The 12,182-nt window shown below is 43.1% G+C and overlaps 1 protein-coding gene across 1 annotated transcript in view; it reads left to right on the forward strand.

Moving 5' to 3' along the window:
- Positions 1 to 12,182, forward strand: part of slc25a16 (solute carrier family 25 member 16) — an 80,755-nt gene that overhangs the window by 45,202 nt on the left and 23,371 nt on the right. Inside the window, exon 5 of the mRNA XM_043712243.2 lies at positions 3,825 to 3,888. Coding sequence (XP_043568178.2) covers positions 3,825 to 3,888 — 64 coding nt within the window. The remainder of the gene's footprint in view (positions 1 to 3,824; positions 3,889 to 12,182) is intronic.

Raw genomic sequence — 12,182 nt, forward strand, 5'->3', positions numbered from 1 at the left:
TCCTAAACTGAACTCGTCTTGTTTGCCTGCATTTGCCCCATATCCCTCTAAACCTTTCCAATTCATGTACCTGTCCAAATGCCTTTTAAATGTTGCAATTGTGCCCACTTCTACCACTTTCTCTGGCAGCTCATTCCATATATGCACCACTGTCCGTGTGAAAACGTTGTCCCTCAGGTCCCTTTTAAATCTTTCCTTTCTCCCCTTAAACCTGGGCCCTCTAGTCTTGGACTGCCCTACCCTGGCGATTCACCTTATCTATGCCTCTCATAATTTTAAAACCTCTATCAAGTCACTCCTCAGCTTCCTACACCCCAGCTTATCCAGCCTCTCCTTTGGGGTGGCTCAGTCATTAGCTTTGCTGCCTCACAGTGCCAAGGATGCTCTTCGGAGGGCCAGTGTGGACTTGATGGGCTTATTGGCCTGCCTCCACCCTGTCGGGATTCTGAGTTTCCACAGAACTTATTCTAATGTCACATAAATCCAGAACCTTCTCTTCAGCCCCCATCAATATTGCTGTCTTAACATTTCTCTTCCGTCCATGTATAGCTGAGCCACCCATTGTGCTGTGGACTTGGACTTGACTTTGGCTGCAGTCTCCAGAGGAATCCCCTTCTTTGTCAGTATTCAGGGTTGAATACTGATTAGACAGCAAATATGAAAACATTAGTGTTAGTCTTTATTACAGTGTTTGTAAATGAAAAATTCTTCTTGCAATTATGGAGAGTTTTAGTGAGATCATACCTGGAACAGAGTGTGTGGCTTAAAACGTGTTACCTCAAGAAGGACCTACTTGCCTTGAGTTCACTAAAGGTTCATGAGATAGGTTCATGGGATGAGGAAATTGACCATTAGGAGAGAATGGCAGGTCTATATCAGGAAACTTCTTTTTGAGATTTTCTCGAGGGCTGCTTTTTAAATTTTGAGGGCTACTTTTTAGTATTCAAGTCTCCTTTTTTCATTCTTATGAACAAATGCATTTGATGATGCAGTTGCTGAGTAGCAGTACCTTTTATATTTGTGGATATCAACTTGCACCGAAGCAGAGAGAGAAGAATTCATTGATATTCTCAATATGAATTCTGTATTAAACATGAAGTACCGATGCACAAGAAAATTATTGATTTGCTAGACATTGCCATATTAAAATAGGCATAAGACAACAGGCATAAGTTGGCAGCGAAAGTTTTTTTTATATCAAAGTAACTGACACACACAAAGCTATCATCCTAAAAGCACTTCTACAGACTGATGTCCCAACTAATGCGTTTCCATTGCATGTGCACAAAGCTGGAATATATAACTAGTTACTACAGTTCTACCCTTTATTTATCATCTCAGATCTCAAACTCTGACTTAATTGACAAGTTTTCATTGCAATAGCATCCATTACATTCATTCCCATATAGTGGCACCTGAACGTTTGGGCATTTAAATGAGAGAATCCACATACATTTGCCAGAATTGATTTCAAATTTCATTTTTGCTTGTTTCTTAGTTAGCTGATTAGTTTATTAGCTGATTGTTGATTAGTTTAAAACTCTTCTCCCTTCCTGCCTCCCCTTCTCACCCTTCCAGCCTTACCTACTTGCCCCATGCCTTCCCTTTTACTCAGGCAGTAGCCTTGCACTCTTACCTGCCTGCATTTTCAACCTCCTTTCTTCACCGACCCCTCATAGCATCCTCCTTCACCCAGTGCGGTCCTCCTGCCCATTCACAGCCTTGCCCTTGTTATTTTCGCAACTCGACCCATCACTCTAGTCGCAGACTTCTCCCAACCCTTCCCTTTCACTTGTAGGCTATCGTTTTCTCACTGTACTTCTTTCAGTACAATCCCTCTCTTCACTCCCTTGAAGCCTCTTACTTCCTACCCCTGTTGTCCAATGGCTAAGGGCTTTCTGCCCATTTGTCACCCTCAAACACACAGTGAAAGTCTTCTTCACCTCTGGCTTACTTAGTTTCATTTTTGTCTTATATGTTCATTGCTCCTTCAATCACAGGCTGTATCTTGCTCATGTTTGCTACCGAGAAATGTCAGTTGGCCAATCAGCAGCAGGCATGAAAGAGAACCAGCCTGAGATTGGAAGAGCAGCTCCCAGCTGATTCTGTTCATTCTGCAAAGGCAGTGACATTTGTCTGGTCATCCTCATGCATGGATTTTCCCAGGCATCTTGACTTTTGGGGATTAATTTACTGCTGCCCCCATGTCTGTTGAGCAGTGACCAATAATTATGAGAGTTTAGAATGGCAAAAGATCATAGGATCATGATAGCACAGAAACTCCTGTCATATTATTATTTCAGCCCTCTATTGAGTATTTCAGTCCATTACTTTCTTCCTGACCTTACAAGTTTATTTCCCTTTTGTACTCTGTACTCCTCCAATTTTCTCTTAAATCATTGATTTCTGATTTTGTTACCTACTGTATGAGGCAGTCTTCAATATTCTATGCTGTTGCTCAAAACCTTAAAATTGTATCCCTTAGTTTCCACCAGCTTTTCTTTTGTCTATATTGGCCAAACCTGTCATAATTCTGTTCATGTTCCCCTATTCCTGTTTTGAACTCTGCCATTAATTTGATATTGCCTCTTCCTATCCCATCTACCAAAATGAATCACCTCACACTCAGCCATACCCACTGCCTCCTATTTGCTCCCTAACCAACATAATCTCTCCCTTGACTATCCTTTGATTATTTGTGTTTGTAAAGCACTTTTGAATTCTATTGACTCCCCAGAAGAGAGTTGGATGAGTACTTTGAGGAGCAGGAAAATGATGAGCAGCAGAGAGAAGGGAAGAGGGTATCAAAAACAGAAATTGCTGAATGAGCTGAGTGGGTCTGGCAGCGTCTGTGGAGAGAAATCAGAGTAAATGTTGCGAACCCAGTTCTGAGGAAGGGTCATTGGATCCAAAATGTGAACTCTGATTTATCTTCACAGTTGCTGCCAGATCTGCTGAGCTTCTCCAGCAATTTGTGTTTTTGTTTCTGATTTACAACATCTTCATTCTTTTGGTTTTACTTAGGGGAGAGAGTATGGTTGGATAACCGCATCAAATAGCTGACACAAATATAGTTATGATTTGGATTTGCCGGTGTTGGACTGGGATGTACAAAGTTAAAAATCACACAACACCAGGTTATAGTCCAACAGGTTTAATTGGAAGCACACAAGCTTTCGGAGCGACGCTCCTTCACCAGTGGTATGGAGGGCTCAATCCTAACACACAGAATTTATAGCAAAACTTTACAGTGTGATGTAACTGAAATTATACATTGAAAAATTGATTGTCTGTTAAGTCTTTCAGCTGTTAGAATACAGTGATAGTTTCACTTCTTTCATATGTAAATCACAAAACTTTTTTTTTAAAAACTTGCATTCTCGGGTTAGCTGTTAACAATGGTGATAGCTAGACAATATAGTTTGTAGTCTTCCCTATGATGTATATGGTGTTGGTGCAAGTACCTAGGTGATGGCTCTTATATCTCTACATCTGAGCTTGGAGGTCCAACTGCTGTAATAACATTTCTCTGAACAGGTTGCTGCGAAAATACCTATATTTGTCTTGGCGGGGACAGTGAAGCTCCACCAGACTCTGAAGGGATTTTTGAATGAAGGGAGTATGACTGGGACTGCATTTTGTAGAATTTAGAACAATAGTTGATCATAGTAACACATGAGTGTGTATATCAGTGAAGTTACTGGGATTTGTGAGATGTCTTAAGTAATTCATCAATGCACTAATGTGTATTGTGGCAATAGTTGGGAATGATTTTTGTGTGTTTAGAATTGTGAACAAATGAATGTCATTTTGATTTTTCTCAGCTCTTGATAGCCAAACTTGGTATCTCTGGGCACATTCACCGATTAATGGCTGGATCCATGGCAGGTAATTTGTTTCCTTCTGAATTCTTGATAATCTTCCAATGTAGCTGGTGTGAAGAAAATCTCTGAAATTGCTTAAAAAAAATTAACAGTGCTTTTAATGAAGTTTTTGGATCAGTTATGGCATAGAGGAGGCCATTTGGTCCATCTACTCCAAGCTGTCACCCAGCAGTCAACCAGTCCTCCTACCCACTCTAGTCCTGATTATAGAATTCATACAGTGTGGAAGCAGGCCATTCAGCCCATCAGGTCCACACACACCCTCCAAAGAGCATTCATCCCAGACACACCCCACTACTTTATCCTTGTAACTCTGCATTTCCCACCTGCTAGTCCACCTGGCCCGCACATCCCTGGACACTGTGGGCAATTTAGCAAGGCCAGTCCACCTAACCTGCACATCTTTAGACTGTGGGAGGAAACCAGAGCACTTAGAGGAAGCCCCTGCAGACATGGGGCGAATGTGCAAACTCCATATTCTTAGCCTGAGATTGAGAATTGAACCCAAATGGAATCCCTGGTGCTGTGAAGCAACAGTGCTAACCACTGAGCCCATTATTTCCCTCAAAGTACCCAAACAGTCTCTTTTTGAAATCATTCCTTGTTTCTGCTTCCATCAAACTTGTACATCATGAATTCCAGGTCATTACCACTTATTATGTAGAAATATTCTCCTTTGTTTCCTCCCCTTTCTAATTCTGCATTTAAGTTCCTTCCTAATTTCTCTATACTCCTCTAAGGCTTTCGGCTTCTGCATAGACCAATCCTATGCTTTCTTTATTATTTTGACTGAGCTTACAATTTCCTTTGTCACCCATGGTTTCTGGATCCTGCTATTCCTATCCTTTAATTTTGCAGTGACATGCAAGACCTGCGCTTTAATCAACTGCTCACCATAAGCCTCCCACATACCAGACATGGACCTGCTCTCAAATATCTGCTCCCAATCCACATTTCCCAGTTCCTGTCTAATTTGGATGTAATTGACCCTTGCTCAATTAAGCACCCTCACCAGAGGGTTAATCCTACCCTTGTCCATGTCTACTTAAAATCTTATGGAGTTATTAGTCTCGAAGCCCAAAATGCTGTCCTACTGAAACATCGATCACCTGACCTGGTTCATTCCCCAAATAACAAGTCTAGTATGGTCGCTTCTCTGGTTGGATTGTCAACATACTGTCTCAAAGAGCCTTTCTTGACACATCTAACAAATTGTTTTCTATCCAAGCCCCCGGCTGTAGAGAGGCCCAGTCAATAAGAGGAAAGTTGAACTGGAGGTGCCATTATTGGACTGGGGTGTACAAAGTTAAAAATCACACAACACCAGGATATAGTGCAACAGGTTTCTTTGGAAGCACTCGTTTTTGGAGCACTGCTCCTTCATCAGGTGGTTATGGAGTATAAGATTATAAAATACAGAATTTATAGCAAACGTTTACAGAGTGATGTAACTGAAATTATGTATTGAAAAAGACTTGGATATCGTTTGTTAAGTCTCTCATAGAGTCAGAGAGATGTACTCCATGGAAACAGACCCTTTAGTCCAACCCGTCCATGCCGACCAGATATCCCAATCCAATCTAGTCCCACCTGCCAGCATCTGGCCCATATCCCTCCGAACACTTCCTATTCATATACCCATCCAAATGCCTTTTAAATGTTGCAATTGTACCAGCCTCCACCACTTCCTCTGGCAGCTCATTCCATACATGTCCCACCCTCTGCGTGACAAAGTTGCCCCTTAGGTCTCTTTTATATCTTTCCCCTCTCACCCTAAACATATGCCCTCTACTTCTGGACTCCAGGGAAAAGACTTTGTCTATTTATCCTATCTATACCCCTCATAATTTTGTAAACCTCTATAAGGTCACCCCTCAGCCTCCAATGCTCCAGGAAAAACAGCCCCAGCCTGTTCAGCCTCTCCCTGTAGCTCAGATCCTCCAACCCTTGCAACATCCTTGTAAATCTTTTCTGAACTCTTTCAAGTTTCACAACACCAACTCCTGTACTCAATACTCTGACCAATAAAGGAAAGCATACCAAAAGCCACCTTCACTATCAAGGAGCTATGAACCTGCACTCTCTATTCAGCAACACTCCCTCGGACCTTACCATTAAGTGTATAAGATCCTGCTAAGATTTGCTTTCCCAAAATGCAGCACCTCTGAATTTATCTGAATTAAACTCCATCTGCCACTTCTCAGCCCATTGGCCCATCTGATCAAGATCCTGTTGTAATCTGAGGTAACCCTCTTCGCTGTCCACTACACCTCCAACTTTGGTGTCATCTGCAAACTTACTAACTGTACCTCTTATGCTCACATCCAAATCATTTATGTAAATGACAAAAAGTAGAGGGCCCAGCACCGATCCTTGTGGCACTCCACTGGTCACAGGCCTCCAATCTGAAAAACAACCCTCCACCACCACCATCTGTCTTCTACCTTTGAGCTAGTTCTATATCCAAATGACTAGTTCTCCCTGTATTCCATGAGATCTAACCTTGCTAATCAGTCTACTGTGGGGAACCTTGTCAAACACCTTATTGAAGTCCATATAGATCACATCATCTTCTCTGCCCTCATCAATCTTCTTTGTTACTTCTTCAAAAAACTCAATCAAGTTTGTGAGACATGATTTCCCTCACACAAAGCCATGTTGACTATCCCGAATCAGTCCTTGCCTTTCCAAATACATATACATCCTGTCCCTCAGGATTCCTTCCAACAATTTGCCCACCACCGAGGTCAGGCTCACTGGTCTATAGTTCCCTGGCTTGTCTTTACCGCCTTTCTTAAACAGTGGCACCACGTTTGCTAACCTACAGTCTTCCGGCACCTCACCTGTGACTATCGATGATACAAATATCTCAGCAAGAGGCCCAGCAATCACTTCTCTAGCTTCCCACAGAGTTCTCGGGTACACCTGATCAGGTCCTGGGGATGTATCCACTTTTATCCGTTTCAAGACATCCAGCACTTCCTCCTCTGTAATCTGGACATTTTGCAAGATGTCACCATCTATTTCCCTACAGTCTATATCTTCTTACAAGTTTGTTTCTCAATTTTCTTCTGACTATTAGGGGGTCTATAATACAATCCCAATAAGATGATGATCCCTTTCTTATTTCTCAGTTCCACCCAAATAACTTCCCTGGATGTATTTCCAGGAATATCCTCCCTCAGCACAGCTGTAATGCTATCCCTTATCAAAAATGGCACTCCCTCTTCTCTCTTGCCTCCCTTTCTATCCTTCCTGTAGCATATGTATCCTGGAACATGAAACTGCCAGTCCTGCCCATCCCTGAGCCATGTTTCCGTAATTGCAATGATATCCTAGTCCCATGTTCCTAACCATGCCCTGAGTTCATCTGCCTTCCCTGTTAGGCCCCTTGCATTGAAACTTTATTGCTGGAACAGCACAGCAGGTCAGGCAGCATCCAGGGAACAGGAGATTCGACGTTTCGGGCACAGGCCCTTCTTCGGCCTGTGCCCGAAACGTCGAATCTCCTGTTCCCTGGATGCTGCCTGACCTGCTGTGCTGTTCCAGCAATAAAGTTTCAACTTTGATCTCCAGCATCTGCAGACCTCACTTTCTCCCCTTGCATTGAAATAAATGCAGTTTGATTTATTAGTCCTACCTTGTCCCTGCCTGCCCTGACTGTTTGACTCACTTCTGTTCTCAGCAGTTTAATTTATCAGGCCTACCTTGTTCTCTGCTTTGTCCCCGCCTGCCCTGACTGTTTGACTCTCTTTTCTCAACTGTACCTGTCTCAGATTGATCTCTTTCCTCGCTATTTCCCTGGGTCCCACCCCCCAATGTAATAGTTTAAATCCTCCTGGGCAGCTCTAGCAAATCTCCCTGCCAGTATATTAGCCCCCTTCCAATTTAGGTGCAATCCGTCCTTCTTGTACAGGTCACTTCTACCCCAGAAGAGATTCCAATGATCCAAAAATGTGAATCGTTCTGCCATACGCCAGCTCCTCAGCCATGCATTCATCTGCTCTATCCTCCTATTCCTGCCCTCACTAGCTCGCAGCACCGGGATTAATCCAGATATTACTACTATCGAGGATCTCCTTTTTAAATTCCTGCCTAACTTTCTGTGTTCTCCCTTCAGAATCTCATCCTTTTGCCTTCCTTTGTCATTGGTTCCAATGTGTACAATGACCTCCTGCTCGCCCCTCTCCTCCTTGAGAACATCCTGCACCCTCTCTGAGACATCCTTGATCGTGGCATCAGGGAGGCAACATACCATTCTGATTTTTCGCTGCTGGCCGCAGCAACGTCCATCTGTGCCTCGGACTAGAGAGTCCCCCAACATAGTTGATCTCTTGGAACTCTATGTACCCCTCATTGCATTAGACCAGTCTCAATACCAGAAACTTGGCTGTTCGTACTACATTTTCCTGAAAATCCATCACCCTCTACATTTTCCAAAACAGTATACTTGTTTGAAATGGGTATAGCCACAGAAAACTCCTGCATTACCTGCATACCCCTCGTAACATTCCTGGAATTAACCCATCTATGTGACTGTATCTGCAACTTTTCTCTCTTCCTATAACACCCATCCATCATCCTCTACATTTTCCAAATCATTGCCTCTAGCTGTCTCTCCAACCGATCCATTCGATCTGATGGGGTTGCAACCAACAACGTTTATTACAGATATAATCCTCAGTAACACATAAATTCTCCCTGAACTCCCACATCCAACAAGAAGAGCATATCACTCTAATAAAGGTCATTTTTGTACTTCCAGTCTACAGAACCAGAAAATAGTACTGTCTTATTCCTTTATCACTGCTCCATGCTAACTTCATACTTCCGGCTTATATTTTTAAGTTTAATCAAGAGACATTTCTCAATGAAACATATAATCGAAAAAAAACCCAGTCTACTCACTACTGTAGACTTTCTGTAAGACTACACGTAAAAATATTCACATCTCTTTCTGTGCTGTGACCTCGCTCAAACAGGTTCCTCCAAGATTAGTAGTGGATTTCACTGTTTGTTAATTTTTCCAGACACACTCCGATGTCCAGCAATACATGAATTCAAACAGCAAAGGCATTAACTGCACAGGTTCAACAGCTGTGTCAGTCAGCAGTGTGGGTTTCTTTCTCTCTCTCTCTCCCGCACTGACCTCACCATGTGCTGCCTTTGCCTGTTTTTCTCCCTTTTAAATGGTGCTGTTGTTTTGATTTCTTGTTCTACAAATTTCTAAAACAAAGCAACAGCATATAAAACAGTAATTGCTGCTAATTTGAGGGAATCACCTCCAACACATAAAACACCTCAAAAAAGGAGCAGCTGTTACAGCCAGAAATTTTTCCCATCCTTCATCTTGTAGTAATGCCTTTCTTACATGGTTTTTCTATCTCCAGATATATTTTCTTCCTCAGATTCCTGACTACTGCTAAGAGGCCTGCTGTACACAACTTCCATCATGGTTTTTTTTCCCTTTGGGTTTCCTGAATTTTACCCACATAGATTGTACACCTTTTGACTCTATATCACTTCTTGCTATCAATTTAATTTTAATTCTTACTAACAAGACAACCCAATCCTCTCTGCTCATCTGCCTGACCTTTTGGTAGGACACACACTTTTGGATATTTGGTTACCAGTCCTGATATCCCAATCACCGTCCATTTTAATTCCCCATCTCGTTCCCTTTCCGACGTGACCATCCTTGGCCTCCTCCATTGTCACAACAAATCTGACTGCAATTTGGAGGAAGAATATCTCATCTTCTGCCTCAGCAACCCAGAGGAAATTTGGGCGGCACGGTGGTTAGCACTGCTGCCTCAGTGCCAGAGTCCTGGGTTCAATTCCCGCCTCAGGCAACTGTCTAGGTGGAGTTTGCACATTCTCCCAGTGTCTGCACGGGTTTCCTCCGGGTGCTCCGGTTTCCTCCCACAGTCCAAAAATGTGCAGGTTAGGTGAATTGGCCGTGCTAAATTGCCCGTAGTGTTAGGTGCAGGGGTAAATGTCGGGGAATGGGTCTGAGTTGGTTGCTCTTCAGAGGGTGGTGTGGACTTGTTGGGCCGAAGGGCATGTTTCCACACTGTAAGTAATCTAATCTAACCTAAGGAATCAACATTTGAGTTCTCCAATTTCAAATAATCTCGCTTCCCATCACCTGACTCACTTCCCAGGCCCTCCCCCTCCTCCTCCCTTTCCTTCCTCTCATCGACCCTTCCTTCCAGCACCAACCGGATTCATTCCTCTCATCGACCAACCAGGTTGTACCCTCTATCTGTGTTCGCCTATCCCCACCTCAGCACCCTGCCCCCACCCCCTTTATCTGCAGCTCCCCTTACATCCATCCTCAGTCCTGAAGAAGGGTTACAGCCAAAATGTTGACTTCTTCACCTCCTAATGCTGTCTGGCTTACTGTGTTCTTCTAGCCTCCTGCTTGTCTACCTTGGAATCCAGCATCTGCAGAACTTTTGTCTCCGGCACGGATCTCCTTGTAGCCATGACTCTGTGATACCCACAACATCATACCTGCCAATTTCAATCCACATTATAAGCTCATTTGCCTTGTTTTGTATACTGCACGCATTTAAGTACAGCACACTCAGTGATGCGTTGACTCCCTCCTTCTCATGGTTTTACCACTATCTGTTGAGCCTGAAGTTAGATTTCTGACACTTCCCATACTCTCTAGCCTATTACTTGTTCTGGTAACTTTAATTACGTCTGCTGATTCCTCCCCTAGAACATGGAACATTATAGTGCAGTACAGGCCCTTCAGCCCTCAATGTTGCATCGACATGTGAAATCAATCTGAAGTCTATCTATCCTACACTATTCCATTCTCATCCATATGCCTATCCAATTACCATTGAAATGCCTTTAAACTTGGTGAGTCTATTACTGTTGCATGCAGGGTGTTCTTTGCCCCTACTACTCTCTGAGTAAAGAAACTACCTCCATCTATCCTATATCTATCACCCCTCAATTTAAAGCTATGTCCCCTCATGCTAGCCACCGCCATCTGTGGAAAAAGGCTCTCACTGTCCACCCTATCTAACCTCTGATTATCTTATATGTCTTAATTAAGTCACCTCTCAACCTTCTTCTCTCTAATGAAAACAGTTTCAAGTCCCTCAGCCTTTCCTCATAAAACCATCCCTTCATATGAGGCAACATCGTTGTAAATCCCCTCTGAACCCTTTCCAAAGCTTCTACATCCTTTCTATAATGTGGTGACAAGAACTGTATGCAATGTTCCAAGTGCAGCCGCACCAGAGATTTGTACAGCTGCAGCATGACCTCGTGATTCTGAACCTCAATCCCTCTGCCAATAAGAGCCAACACACTGTATGCCTTCGTAACAAGCCTATAAACCTGGGTGGCAACGTTCAGGAATCTATGTACCTGGACACCGAGATCCCTCAGCTCATCTACACTACCAAAAATCTTACCATTAACTAAGTACTCTGCATTCCAGCTACTCCTTTCAAAGTGAATCACCTCACATTTTTCCGCGTTAAACTCCATTTGCCACCTGTCAGCCCAGCTCTGTAGCTTATCTATGTCCCTCTATAACCTGCAACATCCTTCAGTTCTGTCCACAACTCCACTGACCTTAGCATCATCCACAAATGTACTAACTGATCCTTCTATGCCCTCATCCAGGTCATTTATAAAAATGACAAACAGTAGTGGATCCAAACAGATCCATGTGGTACACCAGTAATAACTGAACTCCAGGATGAATTTTTCCCTTCAACCACCACCCTGTGTCTTCTTTCAGCTCGCCAATTTCTGATCCAAGCTGCTAAATCACCCTCAATCGCATGTCTTTGTATTTTGTGCAATAGCCTACTGTGGAGAACCTTATCAAACACCTTACTGAAATCTGTATGCACCACATCAACTGCTTTACTGTCATCCACCTGTTTGGTCACCTTCTCAAATAACTCAATAAGGTGTGTGAGGCTTGACTTACCCTTCACAAAACTGTGTTGACTATCCCTAATTAACTTATTCCTCTCCGGATGATTATAAATCTTATCACTTATAACCCTCCTTGAAATTTTTCCATAATTTCCCATGCAGATCACCCCCCCACCCTCATGACCCCATTTAGTTTAAAGTGTTATCCACAGCCCTAGTTACGCAGTTTACAAGGACACTGGTCTTAGCGTGATTCAGGTGGAGTCCATCCCACTGGAACAGCTTCCTCCTTCTCCAGTACTAGTACCAGCGCCTAATGAATTCAAATCCATTTTCCCACACCAATCATTAAGCCACTGGTTTTCCTCTTTAAGTTTGTTGACC

This window comes from Chiloscyllium plagiosum, unplaced genomic scaffold (genome assembly GCF_037043375.1).
Source record: "Chiloscyllium plagiosum isolate Xiang-an unplaced genomic scaffold, Cpla_swu_hap1 HiC_scaffold_22, whole genome shotgun sequence".
NCBI lineage: Eukaryota > Metazoa > Chordata > Chondrichthyes > Orectolobiformes > Hemiscylliidae > Chiloscyllium > Chiloscyllium plagiosum.